This window comes from Hyla sarda, chromosome 3 (genome assembly GCF_029499605.1).
Source record: "Hyla sarda isolate aHylSar1 chromosome 3, aHylSar1.hap1, whole genome shotgun sequence".
NCBI classification, from domain to species: Eukaryota; Metazoa; Chordata; class Amphibia; order Anura; family Hylidae; genus Hyla; species Hyla sarda.
Genome location: NC_079191.1, coordinates 27,422,146 through 27,447,731, shown reverse-complemented (window position 1 = coordinate 27,447,731; position 25,586 = coordinate 27,422,146). Strand labels below are relative to the sequence as shown.

The window sequence follows — 25,586 nt, the reverse complement described above, 5'->3', positions numbered from 1 at the left end:
CATATATACAAGAATATAACTACTATAATACTGCTCCTATGTACAAGAATATAACTACTATAATACTGCTCCTATATACAAGAATATAACTATTATAATGCTGCTCCTATATACAAGAATATAACTACTATAATACTGCTCATATATACAAGAATATAACTATTATAATACTGCTCCTATATACAAGAATATAACTACTATAATACTGTCTCCTATATACAAGAATATAACTACTATAATACTGTTCCTATATACAAGAATATAACTACTATAATACTGCTCCTATATACAAGAATATAACTACAGTGACCCCCCGACTCATGATGGCCCCGACATATGATCATTTGAACATATGATGGCCTCCCAGAGCCCATCGTATGTTGAAGGCAGCATCGACATATAATGCTGCTGTGTGTCGGGGCCATCGTACAAACAGCTATCTGACAGCGCTGACAACTTCAGCAACTGACAGATAGTTGTTTAATGTGCCCCGTGTGTCCCGTTCTGCCTCCTGTTACTCGCATTCTGTCCAGGCTTCCACTGTGAGCTCCGTGTAAGCCCCGCCCCCCCAGTGCAGCTATAGCCAATAGCCTGCAGCATCTTGCTGCAGGTATCCAATGAGCTGCTGGCTGCCCTCCCCTTCCTTTCCTATAGAGCTGTAGTCGGCAGGATCGTAATGGAGGACATTCTGTCCCCCCTGAAGGTATTTAAAGAACTGTACAGTACTGTATGCGATGTCACACATCACATACAATACATATACACACTATACACCCCATACATCAATGTTTCCCTATCAGTGTGCCTCCAGCTGTTGCAAAACTATAACTCCCAGCATGCCCAGAGAGTCAATGGCTGTACATGCATGCTGGGAGTTGTAGTTGTGCAACAGCTGGAGGCACCCTGGTTTGTTAAACACTCCCCATACACTCCACATACAATGGTCATCCCAGAACCAATTAGCAGTTTCCCATAGAGATATGTATTCAACATACAGTGGTTCCAAGACCCCAGAACCAATTACCATTTTTACATAGACATATGTACTCGACATATGATGGTTTCAACATATGATGGTTCTTCTGGAACCAATTAATATCATATGTTGAGGGACCACTGTACTATAATACTGCCTCCTATATACAAGAATATAACTACTATAATACTGCCCCTATAAACAAGAATATAACTACTATAATACTGTTTCTATATACAAGAATATATCTACTATAATACTGCTCCTATATACAAGAATATAACTACTATAATACTGCTCCTGTATACAAGAATACAACTACTATAATACTGCCCCTATATACAAGAATATAACTACTATAATACTGCTCCTATATACAAGAATATAACTACTATAATACTGCTCCTATATACAAGAATATAACTACTATAATACTGCTCCTATATACAAGAATATAACTACTATAATACTGCTCCTTTATACAAGAATATAACTACTATAATACTGCTCCTATATACAAGAATATAACTACTTGTAATACTTCTCCTATATACAAGAATATAACTACTATAATACTGCTCCTATATACAAGAATATAACTACTGTAATACTTCTCCTATATACAAGAATATAACTACTGTAATACTGCTCCCTATATATAAGAATGTATCTACTATAACACTGCTTCCTGTGTACAAGAATATAACTACTATAATACTGCATTTTATATACAATAGTATATACTAATATCCTTCTTTTTGCTCTTCCTTTAGGTGAACCCTTTGACAACACCATGAGAATAAATGCTGCCGTTGCTAATATCATTATATCTTTAATACTCGGCCATCGCTTTGACTACGATGATCCGAAACTTCAGAGACTTTTGGTCATAGTAATGGATAATGCCAGGATTGTTGGTACCCCCATGGCCATGGTAAGGTCATTGTTTTCACAATATATTTAAGGTTTTACACTACTTACCTACCGCTCTGCACTATCAAGACTGATTTAATAAAACCTGTGTAGAAGAAAAGTGGTACAGTGGTACATAGCACCCAATCAGATTGCTTCTTTGATTTTTCAGAGGCCTTTTTAAAAATTAAAGAGACACTCTGATTGGTTGCTATGGGAAACTGCAACTCCACCTCTACACAGGTTTTGATAAATACCCTCGTAATATATGAATCATACCAGTTTTGGTTCTCTTCTGGCTCCCACAGGTTGGACACAGCAGTCACTTTCAGTCCTCTCTTGCAAAGAGTGGGAGCTGCTTAAAGGGGTACTCCGGTGAAAACCTTTTTTCTTTTAAATCTACTGGTGGCAGAAAGTTAAACATATTTGTAAATTACTTCTATTAAAAAATCTTAATCCTTCCTGTACTTATTAGCTGCTGAATACTACAGAGGAAATTATTTTCTTTTTGGAATGCTCTCTGATGACATCACAAGCACAGTTCTCTCTGCTGACGTTATTATAATAATAAAAGCGCTTTATTTATTGTTGTCCTTAGTGGCATTTGAACCCAAGTCCCCAGCACTGCAAGGCAGCAGTGCTAACCACTGAGCCACCATGCTGCCCTTAGCATACATCTGCTATGCATCTGCTATGCATCTGTTATGCATCTGCTATGCATGGTTGCTAAAATGGACAGAGATGTCAGCAGAGAGCACTGTGTTCATGATGTCATCAGTGTTCCAAAAAGAAAGGAATTTCCTCTGTTGCATTCAGCAGCTAATAAGTACTGGAGGGATTAAGATTTTTTAATAGTAGTAATTTACAAATATGTTTAACTTTCTGCCACCAGTTGATTTAAAAGAAAAAAGGTTTTCACCGGAGTACCCCTTTAAATAAGCTTCTTATGTGCCAGAAAACTAAGCCAACTTATATAAGGTGCAAACTTAAAGAGATATTCCCATCTCTTCAATTGCCCTTTCAAACCTCTTCAATGGGTTTTCTGGAAAGCCCAAAACAGCCAATTCTTGGAAGTTACGCAATTTGACTTGTCTCGCGAGCGAGCCATGCTGGTTATGTAAATTTGAGTGTTATGTAAATAGACCGTCAGAAAGATACAGCAGTGTTTCAAACAGTCTGAACGACTCTTACATCTGGTGCATCCTTAGATTGTCTTTGATTTAACCCTTAACTGACCCATGGCGTACATTTACATTATGGGGTAGGCTATAGTGAATCAGAAATTACTGATGTCTGATGTTCGTTATTTAACCATATCAATAGCGATCGGAGCATTTAAACAGTTTTTAGATAAGTAATTGGTAGCACAGTGGCCCCATTGACTACCACCAAATGTAATTACAGGGGGCTGATGGGTTGTTAGGGCAGTCTGATGTCTTAGCTATGCCTTGGTGTCTGCTGTGGCTTAGCTATTGACACAGCCTTGGCAGGTTGTACCAACAGAGCCCCAAGCTAGTAGATCAATGCAATGCATCTGTATTAAATTGATTTATGAAAGCAAGTGAATAAAAGCTTATAATAGGCCGGGGGGGGGGGGGGGGGGGATAAAAAAAAGTGTTAAAAAAAAGAAAAGCAATGTTTTTTAAATAGAAACATAGAAAACATAGAATGTGTTGGCAGATAAGAACCATTTGGCTCATCTAGTCTGCCCAATATTCTGCCCAATATCATTCCACAAGAAAATCCTAAATAAAAACAATTGCTGATTTTTAGTCACATCACATCCCAGAAATATAATTGGATAAAAAATGATCAAAATGTCAGTACTATGCAAAAGTGATACTAGTATAAAGTAGAGGATTTCCACTTGGCAGTTTTTCGGATACAGTATCTGTCACTGCAGTTTTTGAGCCAAAGCCAGAAGTGGATCCAGCAGGCAGGAGAAGTATAAGTCCCATTTCTTCTGAACACTTCTGGCTTTGGTCAACAAGCAGTTTGGTAGCAGATATCCAAAAAACTGTGGAAATCTAGCCTATGGTGTATATGGGGAAATCCTGAATTCTATAGGAAGGTTTATGTCGGCTCTTGGTTTTGCATCATGGTCCCACTTGGTCACCCCATTGATCCCACTCAGTTTAATATGATGGATACAATGGTCTCAATTATTCAATGTTCCCCTCCAGCCCAGACCTTTCAAGTCAATATGAGTATTACTGATGTGTTTTTTATGTCACACACATACTGTATATATTATGACTTTTTTTTACTTTTTCCCCACAGTTGTACAACGCATTTCCAGCCCTGATGCGATGGATTCCAGGAAGTCACCAAACAGTTCGACCAACCACTGAGGAATTACATTCCTTTATTAGAGAGGTCTTCACAAAGCAAAGGGATGAACTGGACGTCAATGACCAGAGGAATCTCATAGATTGTTTTCTGGTCAAACAAAAAGAGGTAAAGTAATGAGATAGACATGTAACCATAGTGGTAAGATAGTGTTAATTTTCCAGTGCATTGAGAAGGGGTAGGGAGTGCTCTAGGCCTCTGGGCAATCAACCCTCATGGACTAATATCCAGGACTTGTTCTATTTTACATGTGTATGTAATGTTCCCTTATATATTTTATATTTTGTATGTTTTAGGAGAAACCAAATCCTGAATTATATTTTCATGATAAAAACTTAACCTGTCTGGTATCGGACTTGTTCGCTGCTGGAATGGAGACAACGTCGACCACATTGAGATGGGGCTTTTTATTAATGATGAAGTATCCTGAAGTTCAAAGTAAGGAGCTGTTACTACCTGAGATTTGGAAATACAATCATTTAAAATTACAGTACTGCTATGGAAAAAAAATAGGTTTTTAGCATACCATTAGATCAAATAGCTTGTACCATACTACGATGATAAGGTGACCCCATCGGGATGGACCTGTCACTATAGAGAGGCATCTCCTGGGATAGCACTAAGCCTATTTGTGCAGGTTGTATGGGGTCTCCTGTAACCACCAGAGAAGGAGAGGGAGTAACCGGTGGATTTGGTGAAAGATTGGGGGTCGAAGTGGAAGACAGTACAGCAAGAGTCATGGCCTGGTTAAGAAATTTGTGAGGAGGGTGGCTAAACAATAAGTCTCTGAACTGAATTTGAACCATTAACACTGGGTCTTTCCACAAGCCACACACAATTTTCTTAAATCAGCGCAATACTGGAGTAAGATTGACTTCCCACATATATGGACTTATCTAGTTTGTCATAAAGCAACCCAAGGGAGGAAAAAATACAGTGCAGAGAGGAATGTTCTGAGGCATTGTCAGAAATAAAGAATGCTGAAACTTCTCTTTCCAGAACAGCAGATGCTACGTCACATCACCGCTCCGAACATCACTGACTGAGACGGGACACCGCTGCTGCTAGTGTTTGTTGGAGCGGTGACATGATGTAGCATCTACAGTTCTGTGAAGCAGTGTGTCAATGGAGACCAGGCACCCTAATACCGGAGGCTATGAGGGAGTGAGAAATAGAAGTATATAAGTATATTTTATTACACAACCTGTGCACATATCTCTGGATAACCCCTTGAAGATAAATGGTAATTATCTTCATATCTAGATTTAAAATTCTGTACAGATTAATATCATATAGGGCTGAAAGATTTGGGGGAAAATATCATTGCGATTATGGAGGTAAATATTGCAATTCCAATATGCGATTGCAATATGAAACAAATGGTGAAATACCCTATTTCATGTCGAATGCCCCTTTATCCATGACCAACCCCCTCCATTTTATGTCCAATCCCCCCCATCTCATGACCATTTTCCTCATTTTATGTCCAATATCCCCCTGTTTCATGTTCATCCCCTCCCCCCATTTAATGATCTTCCATGCCATTAGCCAATATTCTAATCTGCCAAATCTAATATCATGTAAGGTGCAGGGGGGTTGGGGGACATTAAAAAAATTATGCTTACCCAGCCCATGCCCCACATTGGTCTGCCACAGCTCCTGTTCTCCTGCGTGTGTGCGAGCGTGCGTGTGGTCTTTTATGGTCAGTGTATGTTATATAAAGCACAGCTAAAAATCTGTCCTAGGAAATATGGTTAAAGAAGTGGTCTTCTCAAAGAGGTCTTCTTCTGGAGAAATGTCCTTGTATTTTTGAGTTGTAGTTGCTTTAGAGACAGACTATGGGGTTCCAATGATACAGAGGTGAGGGAAGCTCTGGTGCTGTCCTGTAATATTTCATTAAAATCTATCATAAAGACCAGAATGTTTTCCAATGGAGTGGAAAGAACTGGCTCATGGATAATTTCACACTTTATAAAAATGGCTGGGGACAGTATTATAGCTATGGGTGGTGCAGAGGCAGAAGTGGCTTATGAGCCCTGGTGCTTGAGGGAGCTCCCAACATGAAGACACCAATATTATAAATGGTACATGGTAGGTGGGGGCCTTTACAGATTATATTGGGGTCCATAAGCTACATGTTACATTTCTAGATGGGGAGTATGTGGTCAGGTTGGAAAGATAGTCATAGTTTCCAAGCAATACTTTTGTTCTTGGATCACTAGTAAGGTATATCTGTATTGGAAATTTTGAAACTAAATTATTCACGCTAAGGCATGCTAGAAGTCATTAATGGTATTTATTACTTTTGTTACAGAAAATGTTCAAAAAGAAATTGAAGAAGTCATTGGTTCAGCTGAACCTCAATTGGTGCACCGCCAACAAATGCCATACACAGACGCTGTTATTCATGAAATTCAGAGGTTCGCCAATCTTGTGCCAACCAATGTGCCACATATGACTACTCAAGATGTCACCCTGAAGGGCTTCTTCATACCAAAGGTAAAAAGTTTCTTTTAGGACCCATTGGTCCACATAATATTGGTTTTACCCAAAAGACTATACTTTTTAAATCTCAGCATAGAGAATAATTTGTGAATTCCCAAACCTTTGCAGGGGACTCAGATAATACCATCACTGACATCTGTCTTACGAGACACCAAATACTTCAAGAAACCTGATGAATTTTACCCCCAACATTTTCTCGACTCCGATGGAAAATTTGTCAAAAATGAGGCTTTTTTACCATTTTCTGCTGGTGAGTAACATCAAAGTAAAGATATGAGATGCTGAAACCACTTGGAGGGACTTTCAGCCCCCAGACTCAATGATGGACTAATTTTATTATGCTTTATCTCTGCTCCTTTTTGTAGGGAAGAGAAGTTGTGCTGGAGAGAACTTGGCTAAAATGGAACTTTTCCTCTTCTTCACAAAGTTGTTACAGAACTTCACATTCAAAGCTCCTCTTGGGGCAAAGCTGGATCTTAACTCTGCCGTTGGCTTCACCTCAACTCCACAGAAGCATGAGATCTGTGCAATTCCTCGCAAATAATGGACAGCCTATGGTTGTCTCATGTACATGTCTCTTTAACCCCTTAAGGACCCAGCCATTTTACACCTTAGGACCCGGCCATTTTTTGCACATCTGACCACTGTCACTTTAAACATTAATAACTCTGGAATGCTTTTAGTTATCATTCTGATTCCGAGATTGTTTTTTCGTGACATATTCTACTTTAACTTAGTGGTAAAATTTTGTGGTAACTTGCATCCTTTCTTGGTGAAAAATCCCAAAATTTGATGAAAAATTTGAAAATTTTGCATTTTTCTAACTTTGAAGCTCTCTGCTTGTAATGAAAATGGATATTCCAAATATTATTTTATTTTATTCACAAATACAATATGTCTACTTTATATTTGCATCATAAAGTTGACATGTTTTTACTTTTGGAAGACACCAGAGGGCTTCAAAGTTCAGCAGCAATTTTCCAATTTTTCACAACATTTCCAAAATCACAATTTTTCAGGGACCAGTTCAGGTTTGAAGTGGATTTGAAGGGTCTTCATCTTAGAAATACCCCACAAATGACCCCATTATAAAAACTGCACCCCCCAAAATATTCAAAATGACATTCAGACAGCATTTTAACCCTTTAGGTGTTTCACAGGAATAGCAGCAAAGTGAAGGAGAAAATTCACAATTTCCATTTTTTACACTCGCATGTTCTTGTAGACCCAATTTTTGAATCTTTACAAGGGGTAAAAGGAGAAAATGTATACTTATATTTGTAGCCCAATTTCTCTCGACTAAGCACATACCTCATATGTCTATGTAAAGTGTTCAGCGGGCGCAGTAGAGGGCTCAGAAGGGAAGGAGCGACAAGGGGATTTTGGAGCGTACGTTTTTCTGAAATGGTTTTTGGGGGGCATGTTGCATTTAGGAAGCCCCTATGGTGCCAGAACAGCAAAAAAAAAACACATGGCATACCATTTTGGAAACTAGACCCCTTGAGGAACGTAACAAGGAATAAAGTGAGCCTTAATACCCCACAGGTGTTTCACGACTTTTGCATATGTAAAAAAAGTTTAAAAAAATTTCAATAAAATGTGTGCTTCCCCCCAAATTTCACATTTTTGCAAGGGTTAATAGCAGAAAATAGCCCCCAAAATTTGTAACCCCATCTCTTCTGAGTATGGAGGTACCCCATAAGTTGACATGAAGTGCACTACGGGCGAACTACAATGCTCAGAAGAGAAGGAGTCATATTTGGCTTTTTCGGAGCAAATTTTGCTCGTGGGCATGTCGCATTTAGGAAGCCCCTATGGTGCCAGGACAACAAAAAATACCCACATGGCATACCATTTTGGAAACTAGACCCCTTGAGGAACGTAACAAGGAATAAAGTGAGCCTTAATACCCCACAGGGGTTTCACGACTTTTGCATACGTAAAAAAAAATAAAACATTTTCACTAAAATGTGTGTTTCCCCCCAAATTTCACAATTTTGCAAGGGTTAATAGCAGAAAATACCCCCCAAAATTTGTAACCCCATCTCTTCCGAGTATGGAGGTACCCCATAAGTTGACCTGAAGCGCACTACGGGCAAACTACAATGCTCAGAAGAGAAGGAGTCATATTTGGCTTTTTGAGAGCAAATTTTGCTCGGGGGGCATGTCGCATTTAGGAAGCCCCTATGGTGCCAGGACAGCAAAATAACACCCACATGGCATACCATTTTGGAAACTAGACCCCTTGAGGAACGTAACAAGGGGTACAGTGAGCATTTACCCCCCACTGGTGTCTGTCAGATCTTTGGAACAGTGGGCTGTACAAAATTTTTAATTTGCGCAGCCCACTGTTCCAAAGATCTGTCAGACACCTGTGGGGTGTAAATTCTCACTGCACCCCTCATTACATTCCGTGAGGGGTGTAGTTTCCGAAATGGGGTCACATGTGGTTTTTTTTTTTTTTGCGTTTGTCAAAACCGCTGTAACAATCAGCCACCCCTGTGTAAATCACCTCAAATGTACATGGCGCACTCTCCCTTCTGAGCCTTGTTGTGCGCCCCCAGAGCACTTTGCGCCCACATATGGGGTATCTCCGTAGTCGGGAGAAGTTGCATTACAAATTTTGGGGGGCTTTTTTCCCTTTTACCTCTTGTCAAAATGAAAACTATAGGACAACACCAGCATGTTAGTGTAAAAAATTTATTTTTTTACACTAACATGCTGGTGTAGACCACAATTTCACCTTTTCATAAGGGGTGAAAGGAGAAAAAGCCCCCCAAAATTTGTTAGGCAATTTCTGCCGAGTACGGCGATACCCCATGTGTGACCCTAAACTGTTGCCTTGAAATACGACAGGGCTCCAAAGTGAGGGCGCCATGCGCATTTGAGGCCTGAATTAGGGATTTGCATAGGGGTGGACATAGGGGTATTCTACGCCAGTGATTCCCAAACAGGGTGCCTCCAGCTGTTGCAAAACTCCCAGCATGCTTGGACAGTCAACGGCTGTCCGGCAATACTGGGAGTTGTTGTTTTGCAACAGCTGGAGGCTCCATTTTGAAAACAGTGGCGTACCAGACGTTTTTCATTTTTATTGGGGAGGGGAGGGGGGCTGTGTAGGGGTATGTGTATATGTACTGTTTTTTACTTTTTATTTTATTTTGTGTTAGTGTAGTGTAGTGTTTTTAGGGTACAGTCACACGGGCGGGGGGGTTACAGCGATTTTCCCGCTGCGAGTTTGAGCTGCCGCGCAAAATTAGCTGCATCGCAAACTGCAGCCTGATACTCGCTGTAAGCCCCCTGCCCATGTGAATGTACCCTGTACATTCACAAGGGGGGGACCTCCAGCTGTTGCAAAACTACAACTCCCAGCATGCACAGTCTATCAGTGCATGCTGGTAGTTATAGTTTTGCAACAGCTGGAGGCACACGGGTTGGGAAACACTGAGTTAGGAAACAGACAATGTTTCCCAACCAGTGTGCCTCCAGTTGTTGCAAAACCACAACTCCCAAACATTCTCAGGCATGCTGGGAGTAGTAGTTCGGCAACATCTTTAGAGCCAGATGTTGCCGAACTACAACTCCCAGCATGCTTGGAGTTGTAGTTTGCAACATCTGGAGGACTACAGTTTGCAGACCACTAATACAGTGGTTCCCAATCTGTGCCCTTCCAGATGTTGCAAAACTACAACTCCCAGTATGCCAAAACTGTCCAGGCATGGTGGGAGTTGTAGTTCTGCAACATCTGAAGGGCCAGATGTTACAGAACTACAACTCCCAGCATGCCTGGACAGTAAGGGCATTCTGAGAATGTGTAGTTTTGCAACATCTGGAAGGGCACAGTGGTCTCCAAACTGTGGACCTCCAGATGTTGCAAAACTGCAACTCCCAGCATGCCCAGGCGCCAAGGGCTGTCTGGGCATGCTGGGAGTTGTAGTTTACAGGGTCCTATTACAGCAATGCATGTCGCTTTACGGCGACGTGCATTGCTGTAAAGGGCCCGACCGCGGCTGAAGATCTACTCACCTGTCGCCGCCGCCGCCATCTTCATCGCCGGGATCCGGGTCTTCAGGGACGAGGTAAGTACCGGGGCCGGTCCCCAGCACTCCCCCGTCCCCCGCCGCGTCCTCCGGTCTTCCTCCCGTCCTCTCCGGACTTCCAGGGGCCGGGCAGCACGGGAGGAAGTAACCGCCCCCCCTCCTGCGATTGGTCGGTTAACTAACCGACAGATCGCAGGGTATAGGAGGAGGTGGCAGGCTTGCCACCTCGCTCCTATACGTTAGCATGGTCCTGGCTGTCTGTGACAGCCGGGATCATGCGAGATTACCGGGCGGTCGGGTCCCAGAGACCCGATCAGCCCGGTATCGCCGCAGATCGCAAGGGCGATTTCCCTTGCGATTTGCGGCGATCGCCGACATGGGGGGCATACATGGCCCCCCTCTGCGTTTGCCCTGGATCCCTGCTGAAGGATTTCAGCAGGGATCCGCTTCCGATCTCCGCCGGGTGAGCGGCGGAGACCAGGAAAAGACATGACGTATGCATACGTCATGGGTCCTTAAGACCCAGGGTGTGAAGACGTATGCATACGTCATGGGTCCTGAAGAGGTTAAAGGACACTTCCGACCATCAAATAGGATATTCATTGTATAGATCATAAAAGTGAATAATGCTTTACATTTATATTCTGTTCAAAATGAAGATATATCGAAGTGCTTAACTTGGCAGCACCAGGTGGTCAGAGTATATTACAATGTGCTTGTCAGCCTACTGAGCTGAGGCTGGAGGACACTCATGCTCAGTTACTTTGCCCACAACCAGGTCTCTGCATAGACAAGGGATTACTGCAGCACACCAGTGTATCTTTGCAAAAAAAAGTGTGTTTTATTCCAACATTTGTAGAGTTACAGTCAACGCTTCAGGTCTCTGCATAGTGATCTACCTGTTCTAATAGATCTTCTGAGCCAAGAGGAATAACATTCTGCTGACTTGTCTCTGCAGCACATGGCGGTATAGCTTAGTAGACTCTTTCTGTAACAGGGTAAGTAAAAAGGAACTATATTGTCAGCTGCTAGAGGGGGAAGTAGACTGATTCAGCCAGCAACAACACCAAGGGGAACACATAATATGAGATTTATTTTAGCTAGAAACTTCACATTACTTATAGTTATTAATAAACTTTTAAAGGGGTACTCCAACACTAGACATCTTATCCCCTATCCAAAGGATAGGGGATAAGATGTCTGATCGCGGGGTTCCCGCCGCTGGGGACCCCTGCAATATAGCATGCGGCACCCACCTGTTTCTGCTCCGGAAGCGCTGGAGGGTCTGGGTCCCGACCACCGGAACGGAAGTCCGAGACGTCACGACTCCGCCCCCGTGTGAGGTCACGCCCCGTCCCCTCAATGCAAGTCTATGGGAGGGGGCGTGATGGCCGTCACGCCCCCTCCCATAGACTTGCATTGAGGGGATGGGGCGTCACGTCACACGGGTGCAGAGTCGTGACGTCACGGACCCTCCATCGCTTCCGGAGCAGAAACAGGTGGGTGCCGCATGCTATATTGCGGGGGTCCCCAGCGGCGATTAGACATCTAATCCCCTATCCTTTGGATAGGGGATAAGATGTCTAGGGGTGGAGTACCCCTTTAAGCCTTTTGACTTGTGTTTTTACATCAAGATGGCCATTTTCTTCTTTCAGATGTTAGTATATAAACAAAGGCTAGTTCCAGTATCATAATGCATATTCTGTAGGTGGGGCTGCCCTTAGGCCATTTGTTTCATTCCTACAGTGTCTTGGGAAATGTAACCTACAATTTTTTCAGACTCAAAATGACTCTGAATACAACATCTTCTAAACTTTCTGGACATAGAGGTTTCTCACATATTTCCTAGTAGTTAACAATAGGTTTAATATTGAATGCTTGTGGTCCGTGATAGCTTATAGGTTGATAGTGAATATGTCCTTGGGTGGCTTTGGATGAAAGATCATATCCCTGATGGTCTTAGGTGGCTAAAGGCTTAATACATTGGTATCTTTGGTATTTGTAGTGGTCTATGAGATAGAGGAAACTAAAGTTAAAAGAGGTTTTACAGACAAAATAAACCCTATCCCCTATTCACAGGATAGGGAATAAGTGTCTAATTCCGGTGGGCCCTACCACTGGGACCCCCCACAATCTCCAGAATGGTATTCCATCTATCTGCATCTTGGACCTGCTGACACCATGTCACTCATTCATTTCTTTGGGAGTGCCTGAGATAGCCAAGCCAAGTATAGCACTTGGGTATCTCTGATGGTCCAATAGTTATAAATAGATGATGTGGTGTCTGCAGCTCCAGGACACTTAGAGAGCCATTATGGAGATCGTAGGGGGTCCCAGACGTCAGATCCCCGACCCAAATTTTTGTTTGGCTGGACACCCCTTTAAAGAAAAAAACGTTACTCATCATCTCTCCCCTACCGCTGTTATTCTCAGAGCACTTCCAGGGGTTATGGTTGGCACAAAGAATTGTGGAATTGCTCCTGCTGAGGCGGGACACTGCTGCAGCACCGACACTTATTTCCTCCAACTTCAACAAGCCCATTTATTAAAGGAGAGATCTAGAGGTCTCTCTAGTAGAGACTTATATAGAGGAGCAATAAACTTCCTTCATCTGCTCCATTACCCATGAATCTGAATTCCTATGATATAAGTAGTGGAGGAGCTTTACACTGTATTGATTGTCAAATAGATTCTGTGTAAACAAAATAAGGATTGCAGACTTGACTCCCTAAACCAAATACAGTCCCCAGGCCTAATCCCCAAACAAAATACAGATCCCAGTCCCGACCCCCCTAAATTAGATACAGACCCTAGTCTTGATTTCCTAAATTAGATACAGACCCCAGACCAGACCGCCTAAAGGAAATACGGACCCCAGACTTGACCCCCTAAAAAATACAGACCACAGATCTGACCCCCTAAATAAACTACAGACCCCAGACTTGACTCCCTAAATAAAATACAAACCCAGACGTTACCCCCTAAACAAAATACAGAAGCCAGCCCTGACCCCCTAAACAAAAATAAATAACCAACTAAAAAAAAATAAAAAAAATAGAACTGCCCCGTTAAGTGCAGACCCTAGACTTGACCCCTAAAAAAATACAGACTCAGATCTTACCCCTGAAAACCCCCTTAGTAAACTACAGACCCCCCACACCAGACAACCTAAAATATACCGACTCCCAAGCATGACCCCCTAAGAAAATAAACCCCAGACAAGACCACTTAAAAGTACAGTCCCAGACCTGACTCACTGAAAATACAGATCCCAGAGAAGACCACCTTAAAAAATACAGACCCCATGCTCCCGTAATAAAGTGTAGTGTAATTATAATATTTATGTATATAGCTCCAACAGATTCCACAGCCCTGTACAATTTTGGGGTACAAATAAACACATGTATCAGACATTACAATATTACCCAATAAATATCCATACAGGGGGGTGAGGACCCTGCTGACAACAGCTTACAGTCTATGAGGAATACGACATGTATTTTGTAATGACATCCCTCATTTTTCCACAAAATGTATGGTAACACCCAACAAAAATTATTTGTGAGGCAAAATAAAAAAAATAAAGAAAACAAATGCCATTTTGCAACTTTTCGGGGCTTCTGTTTCTGTGCAGTGCACTGTCTAGTGAAAATGCCAGGTTATCTTTATTCTGTTGGTTCATATTATTACAATGATACCCGATTTATATAGGTTTTAACTTGTTGTACAAAAGTTAGTATGCTTAAAATTGTCCTCTACTGACCCCTATAACGCTTTTATTTTTCCGTATATGGTGATGTATGAGGGATGAATTTTTGTCTGTGATCTGTAGTTTTTATCGGAACCATTTTTGTTTTGATGGAACTTTTTAATAAACATCTTTGGAGGATATTCCACCATGTGCTCAGTGCAGCACAATCCTACTGAAATGAATGGGACTTCGCTGCAGCTGAATGTCCGTGAGGAATAATCGTTCAGAATCCCATGTGGACATTACGCTGTGTAAACATGGCCTTAGAGAGATGAGGGCATAATAGAGCAGTGTTTTCCAACCAGGGTGCCTCCAGCTGTTGCCTTTGTCTGGGCATGCTGGGAGTTGTAGTTTTGCCACAGCTGTAGTCACCCTGGTTGGGAAACACAGACATAGTGGCTAAAGGGTGTGAGGGCATAGAGGCTCTGGAGAAGAAGGATATGGAGGCTAAGAGGGGTGAGGGGCATGGAACAGTGTTTTCCAACTACTGTGCCTCCAGCTGTTGCAAAACTACAACTCCCAGCATGCTTAGTCAGGCAAGGGCATGCTAGGATGTGGAGTTTTCCAACAGGTCGAGGCACACTGGTTAGGAATCACTAATATTGAGGATATGGAGGCTGAGGAGGGAGGACAGAGGCTACTTTTTTTTACCACCTAACTCTGCCCATGCCTAATCTAAAGCTGTCCCTAATCGCTGCTGTGCCAGGGGGCACAGAAACAATGCCAAGGGGCACTTTTTGGACTGTGAGGGGGGAGATGCAGATCAGGGCTCTGTCCTGCTCAGCACCAGACACAAAATGGTGCTTAGAAGAGAGGAGCAACATGCTCCTGCTCTCCTCCCCCCTCCCCATTCACTGTGATTGGTACGGTCACTACGACCGTCCAATCACATCTGTACTCACACTTCCTAGTACAGTACGGATGACGATTGGTGGTGTATAATACACCACTAATCATCATCCTTTTCCCGGTCATGAGGTCACATGTGACCCCCATGACCCGAAATCGCCATAGATTGCTGGTTTGTACTTACCTCAGGACCTCAGCGATTTGCCGTCATGCCTGCTGAATGATTTTAGCAGGCATCCCAGTCCCCTCCCGGCGAGCGGGGGGGAGCAGAAATACTCGGGGCGTACAGGATTCTTAAGGATCGGGGATGTGGGGCATATGCATATGCTCTGTGTCCCCAAGAGGTTAAGGGGTTGGCCAACTTTAAATTTCTTTGTTTAACCCTTTCCCCTATCCACTCCTGAGGTGTCCAACAGGGTACTAGAGCCTTCATAAATATTTCTCACATGTGTGTTGTACATATCAGCGTTCCCCAACCAGAGACTGTCTGGTCATACTAGGAGTTGTAGTTTTGCAAAAACTGGAGGCACCCTGGTTGGGAAACCCTGATGTGCGTGTGTGTGTGCGTCCATATATTCTTCCATATATCTGTGAAATATCACATCATATGCCGTTCATCACTACATAGGAACAAACAAAATTCTAGGCCATCCAGCCACTGACTACACATTAGTCACTTCCCTCTCCATCCACTGGTAAGCTATAGTCTCCACCAGCTTAAAAACACAAGTTTCCTGCAACTTTTACTCACTGTTCACACACAGCGTTTGCAGCCTCTTGCTGTGTGTACTAAGACTTCTTTATTCTGTTACACAGTTAATATTCTCATTATTGTAGATGGAATTTACATAGTTTATTCTTTGATCCATTTCCTATGGATTTTTCTATGGTTAGTTATTTGCTGCCATCTTGTGGCCTTTTTTTGGTAATGCACTTGTTTTTCATGTTTCCCTTCCTGAGAGCTGTGATACATTTCGTTTGCTGTTTTCCTTTCCTTCCACATGTAACAGGGACTTATGTATTCTTCTTGCTAAGCTAAGGAAAGCATTATTATCTTTTGACCGCATAATACTGAGATCCATTCATTCTGCTATATTCCTGTTTGATGTATAGAATAAACCGGCTTGTGGATGAAAACATTATTGGTGAGTACAGCTGTCTGATAAGGATTGTCCACAGTGGTTATATCTGCTTATACAGGCCAGGCATAGAGGTCTTCCAAGGGATATATCAATGGATACATAGAATTCCTGCACCCTGCTGTGTATATGTGTGCGCCTAATCTGCAATCAAGCTCAGTGCCATCCGCCATCTTGTGAAGCACATGGTCGCACAAGTTTACTGCACTTCACATGAATGTTGAAAACTGTTTTTCTACATTGAACTGTGTTACCTCACCTGTCTAAGCTGCTGTTCGGCCTCTTAAAGAGACAGTACCATTTTTTTGCAGAACAGTAAAAAATGTCTAGACAAGGCTCTGAACACTCTTTTATGGACGAAATAACACAGATACATCATGCCTCTGATCCGGCAGACGTTCACGGAACAGATCTGGCAAATATTACCGAACAGAGTGTAAGACCCAAATGTACAATAATACGTATGACTAAGAGTGCTTGACGCTTGAAACGCGTAACCTTCCTTGTTCCTGTTTGTGTCCATTCAATAAATGGATTTTATTTGCATCTAGAGATGGATTCTGCCTTTAATTTTTTTTTTTTTTTTGGGGGGGGGGGGGGGGTTGTACAATAATACCGACACAGAAACTCAGGGAAAACCAAGAAGCCACTAGAGATGAGTTGTCCAGTAATCTGTTAGACCTCTTGGACAAAAACCTCACACTGCATGTCAGTTTTGTCCCACTTTTTCCCCGTTTTTGCACTTTCGTTTTTTCCTCCTTACCTTTTAAAAATCATAACCCTTTCAATTTTCCACCTAAAAATCCATATTATGGCTTATTTTTTGCGTCGCCAATTCTACTTTGCAGTGACATTAGTCATTTTACCCAAAAATGCACGGCGAAATGGAAAAAAAAAATCATTGTGCAACAAAATCAAAAAAAAAAACGCCATTTTGTAACTTTTGGGGGCTTCCGTTTCTACGCAGTGCATATTTCGGTAAAAATGACACCTTATCATTATTCTGTAGGTCCATACAGTTAAAATTATACCCTACTTATATAGGTTTGATTTTGTCGCACTTCTGGAAAAAATCATAACTACATGCAGGAAAATTTATACGTTTAAACATGTCATCTTCTGACCCCTATAACTTTTTATTTTTCCACGTACGGGGCGGTATGAGCACTCATTTTTTTCACCGTGATCTGAAGTTTTTATTGGTATGATTTTTGTTTTGATCTGACTTTTTGATCACTTTTTATTCATTTTTTAATGGTATAAAAAGTGACCAAAATACGCTTTTTTGGACTTTGGAATTTTTTTGCGCGTACGCCATTGACCGTACGGCTTAATTAATGATATATTTTTATAGTTCGGACATTTACGCACGCGACGATACCACATATGTTTAATTTTTTTTTTTTTTACACTGTTTTATTTTTTTTAAGGGAAAAGGGGGTGATTCAAACTTGTATTAGGGAAGGGGTTAAATGACCTTTATTAACACTTTCTTTTTAAAATTTTTTTAATAAAACACACTGATCTCCTATGCTGATCACTGGCGTGTATTAACATGCCTGTGATCAGCATTATCGGCGCTTGACTGCTCCTGCCTGGATCTCAGGCACGGAGCAGTCATTCGTCGATCGGACACCGAGGAGGCAGGTAAGGGCCCTCCCGGTGTCCAATCAGCTGTTCGGGACGCCGCGATTTCACCGCGGCGGTCCCGAACAGCCCGACTGAGCAGCCGGGTCACTTTCAGTTTCACTTTAGAAGCGGTGGTCAGCTTTGACCGCCGCTTCTAAAGGGTTAATACCGCACATCGCCGCGATCGGCGATGTGTGGTATTAGCAGCGGGTCCCGGCCGTTGATTAGCGCCGGGACCGACGCGATATGATGCGGGATCGCGGCACGATCCCGCTTCATATCGCGGGAGCCGGCGCAGGACGTAAATATACATCCTGCGTCGTTAAGGGGTTGAAGGGGTACTCCAGTGGAAAGCATTTTTTTTAAACAACTGGTGCCAAAAAGTTAAACAGATTTGTAAATTACTTCTATTGATAAAATAGTAATCCTTCCAGTATTTATTTACCGCTGAATACTACAGAGGAAATTCTTTTCTTTTTGGATTTCCTTTCTTTCTGTCCACAGTGCTCTCTGCTGGCACCTCTGTCCATTTTAGGAACTGTCCAGAGCAGGATAGGTTTGCTATGGGGATCTTCTCCTGCTCTGGACAGTTCCTGATACAGACAGAGGTGTCAGCAGAGAGCACTGTGGTCAGACAGAAAAGAACTCCAAAAAGTAGTATTCAGCTGCTAATAAGTACTAGAAGGATTAAGATTTTTTTTAATAGAAGTAATTTACAAATCTTTTTTGCTAGGTTCAGACTACGAAGATTCCGAGTGCGGCCAGCGCTGACTGAATCAGTTGGCGCTAGGACCGCGCGGACACTGCAGTCTCCAATAGACTGCAATGTGTTCCGCGAGTATTTCCGCCTGAAGAAAGAGCAATGCCATTCTTCAGGCGGAAATTTCCAAGCAGATTTTCCGTTCACAAATTCCGCTTCACAAATTCTGAAGTTTTAGCAAGCGGAATTTCCACCTGCAATTTCAAAGAGGAATTGTAGGCAGAAATTCCGTAGTCTGAACCTAGCCTTTAAAGGGGTATTCCAGGCCCAAACTTTTTTTTATATATCAACTGGCTCCGGAAAGTTAAACAGATTTGTAAATTACTTCTATTAAAAAATCTTAATCCTTCCAATAGTTATTAGCTTCTGAAGTTGAGTTGTTGTTTTCTGTCTAACTGCTCTCTGATGACACACGTCCCGGGAGCTGTGCAGTTCCTATGGGGATATTCTCCCATCATGCACAGCTCCCGGGACGTGACATCATCATTGAGCAGTTAGACAGAAAATTTCAAAAGCTAATAACTATTGGAAGGATTAAGATTTTTTAATAGAAGTAATTTACAAATCTGTTTAACTTTCCGGAGCCAGTTGATATATATTAAAAAAGGTTTTGCCTGGAATACCCCTTTAACCTTCTGGCACCAGTTGATTAAAAAAAAAAAAGTTTTCCACCGGAGTACCCCTATAACCCCTTAAGGACGCAGGACGTAAATGTATGTCCTGGTGAGGTGGTACTTAACGCACCAGGACGTACATTTACGTCCTGTGCATAACCGCGGGCATCGGAGCGATGCCCGTGTCATGCGCGGCTGATCCCGGCTGCTGATCGCAGCCAGGGACCCGCCGGCAATGGCCGACGCCAGCGATCTCGCGGGTGTCCGCCATTAACCCCTCAGGTGCCGGGATCAATACAGATCCCAGCATCTGCGGCAGTTCGCGATTTAAATGAACGATCGGATCGCCCGCAGCGCTGCTGCGGGGATCCGATCATTCAGAACGCCGGACGGTTTGTGATTTTTTTTAAGCGCAACAATAATATAAAAGTATATAATAATGGGTATCATTTTAATCGTATTGACCCTTAGAATAAATAACACACGTCATTTTTACCATAAATTGTACGGCGTGAAAACAAAACCTTCCAAAATTAGCAAAATTGCGTTTTTCGTTTTAATTTCCCCACAAAAATAGTGTTTTTTGGTTGCGCCATACATTTTATGATATAATGAGTGATGTCATTACAAAGGACAACTGGTCGCGCAAAAAACAAGCCCTCATACTAGTCTGTGGATGAAAATATAAAAGAGTTATGATTTTTAGAAGGCGAGGAGGAAAAATTGAAAACGTAAAAATTAAATTGTCTGAGTCCTTAAGGCCAAAATGGGCTGAGTCCTTAAGGGGTTAATGATCAACCAGCTGAATTAAGAGACTCTATAAATCGCCTATTTGCTGTATATGAACGCTACCAGCAGCTGTCTGTAAAATACTCAGCTTTCTTGCAGGACTTTAACATAGAGGATTCTTCAGCAGAACTGACCAGGACCAATGCACTGAACCAACAAAGGGATCTCGCAGTGCAAAATGCTAAGTTTAAAGGGGTACTCCAGTCCTAAGACATCTTATCCCCTATCCAAAGGATAGGGGATAAGATGGCTGACCGCAGGGGTCCCTCCGCTGGGGACCCCCGCAATCTTGCTTTCAGCACCCACCTCGGGGAGCTGCACGCCACAGCCATATGGTATATACAATGTCTTATGGCCGGAGTACCCCTTTAAGGCAGAACTCCGCATTATTCAACAGCAGGAGACCAGATCTCACAGATCCACCTCAACCAAGAGCACTGCACTTTCTTCTAGATCCTCTCGCTCCAGAAGTTCAACATCAAGCGACAAGCTAATAGAGGCTCGTGCTGATGCCAAATCAAAAAAGGCGTGAAGCTCTTTTGCCAGAAAGCAAGCAGAGGTAGAAGCACGCAAGGCAGCCCGCCACGCTGAGACGGTAGCTCAACAAACAGGCAGATTCCCAAATAAAGTTTCTGTAAAGGAAAGGTGAGGAAGCAGCTACCCTGGCAAGGCTGAAAGTCCTTGAAGAAGCAATGGGACAAAGCACTAATTTGGACTGTCTTAGTGCAGCAGAACTGTTAGATCCAGTTGAACGCACCATTGAATACGTACTAAAGCATAACATTTTAGATACAGTCATCTCCTGTACCTCCTACTAACAACACTGTTCTGACTCTCAAAACAGAGACATCTCAACACCATGGCCCAGATTTATCAAAGAATGTCTACGATAGAGCTATTTTCCCACGTTTATTTGGGTGGTGGGTTTGACTAGCGTGCATCTTATTTATCAAGAAGGTGCAGCAGGATGATGAATTTTGCGCAGCTCTGCTGTGGAGGGAAAAGCTCTACCACATATACGCTAGACGCTTGTGAGGGAGGGAAGTAGACACTTTCCCTGGTCCAGAATTTGGCAGGTTAGGTGTTTTTACTTATTTTCACAGAGCTGCCGGGACATTTTTACTTGCATTTTAAACGCTACAATCAAATTTGATTGCGGTGTCTAAGGGGTTAAAGCTTGGAATTACCGTGATCGGTGATGTCTGGCATTAGAGATGGGTCCTGGTGGCAGATAGCCACCAGGACCACCCAGTTATGACTTGCGCTAAGCTCCTGAACGTGTGTCATAGAAGAGGAGTGGGACGCTGTCGTCCACAAGGGGTTAAAGGTTGAATAGTGGAAGGTAAAAATTATTCTCATGCCTACTGGTAGGTGGTGTAGCTTTGTGTCTAAAAAATTACCTTTGTGTACAAAATAGCGACTTTTGACAAAAGTTGCAAATGATAAATATGTGACCACTGCGTGGCCAAAAAGAAAAAGTTCTACAGGTAGGCAAAAAGAGTAAAACTGTCTATATCAAAAGGCGCATAAAAGTCTCAAAATATGCTGTTTGCGCCTGAACTGCACCTAAACATAGACAAAAAAAAGCTCAAAAAGCAATGATAAATCTCCCCCATATGCCTGAGCCTCTTCAAGTCTATAACACAAGTACACCCAAGGGGTTCCACAAGTTGCTTTGGCACCAAAGAGTGAGAAAAAATTATTTTTTTATTATCAACTAGTGCCAGAATTTTAAACAGATTTGTAAATTACTTTTTAAAAATCTTAATCCTTCCAGTACTTATCAGCTGCTGTTATGATCCAAGTTCTTTTCTTTTTAGAATTTCCTTTCTGTCTGACCACAGTGCTCTCTGCTGACACCTCTGTCCATTTTAGGAACTGTACAGAGCAGGAGAGGTTTGCTTTGGGGATTTTATCCTACTCTTGACAGTTCCTAAAATGGACAGAAGTGTCAGCAGAGAGCACTGTGGTCAGACAGAAAGGAAATTGGAATATGCTTCAAGTGCTGTGCTTCTTATAGCCATCCTGCTTAAGACTGTAAAGTCATCATCAAGTGCACAGAATGCAGTAGCGACAGACATGTTACAGCTATGCATCCTACTCCACTTCCAGACAACCTACAGCAGCTACCTAACTCCCCCCCTGTCCCAAATCATGGCGGGGAGCAACAAAGTCATGCTCCAGCCAAAGATAATGTTTTTTCTTCATGCACAGAAGTCTGTGGAGAGGGCTTGGATCACAAATGCTGCACCAAGCTATGCCTAGTCAAGATATACCCGAAGGACCATCCTGAGAAAGCTACTAGGATGTATGCCATAATAGATGAACAGAGCAACAGATCCCTGCTTAAGACTAAATTATTTTAGATCTTTGGCATAGAAGGTCACACCACACTGTATACTCTCAGAACATGTTCTGGTCATGTAGAGACCTTCGGCAGAAGGGTCGATGGGTTCACGGTCTCTCACATCAAGGAGGGAGAGGGCATACCCCTTCCAACATTAGTTGAGTGTGACCAGATACCAGATGAAAGGGAAGAGAATTCCTCTCCAGAGGCCGCATATCACCATCCTCACTTAAGTCACCTTGTTGACGAGATTCCTGCAATGGACACGAGTGCTGAAATTTTGCCCTGCTAGGAAGAGACATTCTCAGAGTACATAAAGTACGTGACCAGTGTGATGGACCGGACCACGCCCCTTATGCAAAAAGACTTGATCTGGCTGGGTAATAGTGGGCGATGTATGCTTGGACAGGATGCGTATGTCATCTGAGATCTGGTCCTTCAAAACTTATGTGTTGGGGAATGGACATGCCTCACACTTCAAACGATGCCCTCACCATTATGAAGTAAAGGAGAAGCCTCTTGACATCATCCAAGTACAGCATGCTACTCCTGTCCTTTGTTATTACAATCTAGGTGCTGCAGCGTTTAGTACTACAAGTGATGACAACAAAATAATGGACAAAGAATTCTTCCAGGATGAGTCTAACAGCTGGGTTGCACACATTACCTCTTCGTGCTGCAAGGTCCAAACTCCCAACCAATCATGAAGAGGCTTTATCCAGATTCAACTAACTTCAATGAGCACTAAAGAACGGGCCTGAAATGAAGAATCACTTCATCACCTTTATGAAAAAGATCTTCGACAATGATCATGCCGAACCAGCGCCACCACTTCAAAGAAACGATGGGTGCTGGTACCTGCCTTTCTTCAGAGTGTATGATCCATGCAAGCCTAAACAAATCAGGGTAGTATTTGACTCCAGTGCCAAGTATCCAGGCGTATCCCTGAACGATGTTCTACTCACGGGCCCGAATCTAACCAACAACCTTGTAGGTGTACTTATGAGGTTTAGATGAGAGCCAGTTGCAATAACTGCCGACATTGAGCGAATGTTTCATTGCTCATTGTACGCGTAGACCATAGGAACTTCCTAAGGTTTCTGTGGCACCCTAACAACAACATGGACAATGAGATCACGGAATTCCACATGAAAGTACATATTTTCGGGAATAGTCCCTCACCCGCTGTTGTAATATATGGTTTACGAAGGACTGTCCTTGATGGAGAAAGGGAGTATGGTGTGGATGCTATACACTTAGTTGAAAGAGACTTTTATGTTGACGATGGACTTAAGTCTTTACCTACAGATGAAGAAGCCATAGAACAGCTCCAAAAGTACACAAGGTATGCTCTCTGAGGCTAACCTCAGACTACACAAGATTGCCTCAGTGTTGCTGTTATGGAAGCCTTTCAACCTGATGATCATGCCACAGGGTTTAAAGACCTAAACCTGGGTTGGACATGCCAGCTGAACAGAGAAGTCTGGGCCTACGGTTGGAATAGTTAAAGGACACCTTCGGCTTTCAAGTCAGCTCTGCAGACAAGCCATTTACCAAGCGTGGTGTTCTGTCAGTAGTGAACAGCCTATTCAATCCAATGGGATTTGTTGCTCCCATCACCTTACAAGGCAAATCCTTGCTTAGACAGTTCTCAGAGACTATTGAAGATTGGGACGCTCCACTGCCAACAGATAAGCTTTCAAAGGGTCCTGGAAACAATCTCTACATGCCTTAAATGGAATCCATATACCACACTGCTACACTTCAGCTTCCCTTACTACAAGTCAGAGAAAATGGCTTCAAATCTTCTCAGATGCATCTACTGAGGCCATAGCAGCTGTTGCCTACCTCATGGTAAGAGATTCCTCCAATCAAACCCACATAGGGTTTCTGTTTGGGAAAGCTAAGTTAGCACTAGTGATGAGCAGAAGGGGCCATATTCAAATTTGCGATATTTCGCAAATATATGGACAAATATTCATCCTATGTTCGCGAAATTCGCATATTCATTATGTTCGTTCTTTTTTTTCCATTAAAAAATTGGTAATGAAATTTGCATAGTGCTCATGCACGATCATATCTTTCACCTAAAAGAAGAGAGGGATCAGTGTCCTCCAACTGGAAGTGGAGATATTTGCATATTCGCGGATATTTGCATATTCACATATTTGCCAAAAATATTTAAAAATTGATATTTGTCATTACGAATATATATCACAATATTTGCGGTAAAAATTTGCATTTAGAATATTCACGCTCAACACTAGTTAGCACCTAAGCCAGAGCACACGATCCCTAGGCTTGAACTTTGGGGGACTGTTCTAGCTGTAGAAATTGCAGATTTCATACTACGTGAGCTGGACGTTCTACATAGACAGCAGAGTTGTTCTGGGCTACATATACAACCAGACTAAATGTTTCTTAGTTTATGTCAGCAACCGTGTTGAAAGAATCAGGAAATCATCTAAACCTGAACAATGGCATTATGTCCCATCTGAAATTTATCCTGCAGATCATGCCGCCAAGCCAGTATCTTCAAGTGCCTTCGCTAATTCTTCTTGGATAACAGGTCCTGAATTCCTGCTTGATCAGCCAGAATAAACCACAGCTGATGTCTTCAGTATTATCGAACCTGATAAAGATTTAGAGATTCGTCTGGAAGTTAAACCTCTCGTCACCCGAACTAAACAAAGACTTGTCTTGGACTGTCAGCGCTTTGAGCGTTTTTCCAAGTGGATAAGGTTAGTCCACATTGCATGCTGCTTTCACACGAAGCCCACCGATGTTCAATGTCAAGGATGGCACGTGTCAAAAGCTACTTTCTGCAAAGGACATTGCTGAAGGTGAAATGGTCATTGCGTATTCATTGTACAGCAGGGTGTTTTTGGCTCAGAAATTAAATGTATCCGTGATAAGAGGGACATTCCAA

The 25,586-nt window shown here is 42.5% G+C and overlaps 1 protein-coding gene and 1 long non-coding RNA gene across 2 annotated transcripts in view; one reads left to right on the top strand and one right to left on the bottom strand.

Annotated features, from left to right (window-relative positions):
* Positions 1-25,586, top strand: part of LOC130361215 (cytochrome P450 2K6-like) — a 128,263-nt gene that overhangs the window by 44,419 nt on the left and 58,258 nt on the right. Inside the window, exon 6 of the mRNA XM_056563948.1 lies at positions 1,750-1,910. Coding sequence (XP_056419923.1) covers positions 1,750-1,910 — 161 coding nt within the window. The remainder of the gene's footprint in view (positions 1-1,749; positions 1,911-25,586) is intronic.
* LOC130361217 (uncharacterized) overlaps positions 1-25,586 on the bottom strand; it is a 68,336-nt gene that overhangs the window by 39,508 nt on the left and 3,242 nt on the right. The window lies entirely within an intron of this gene.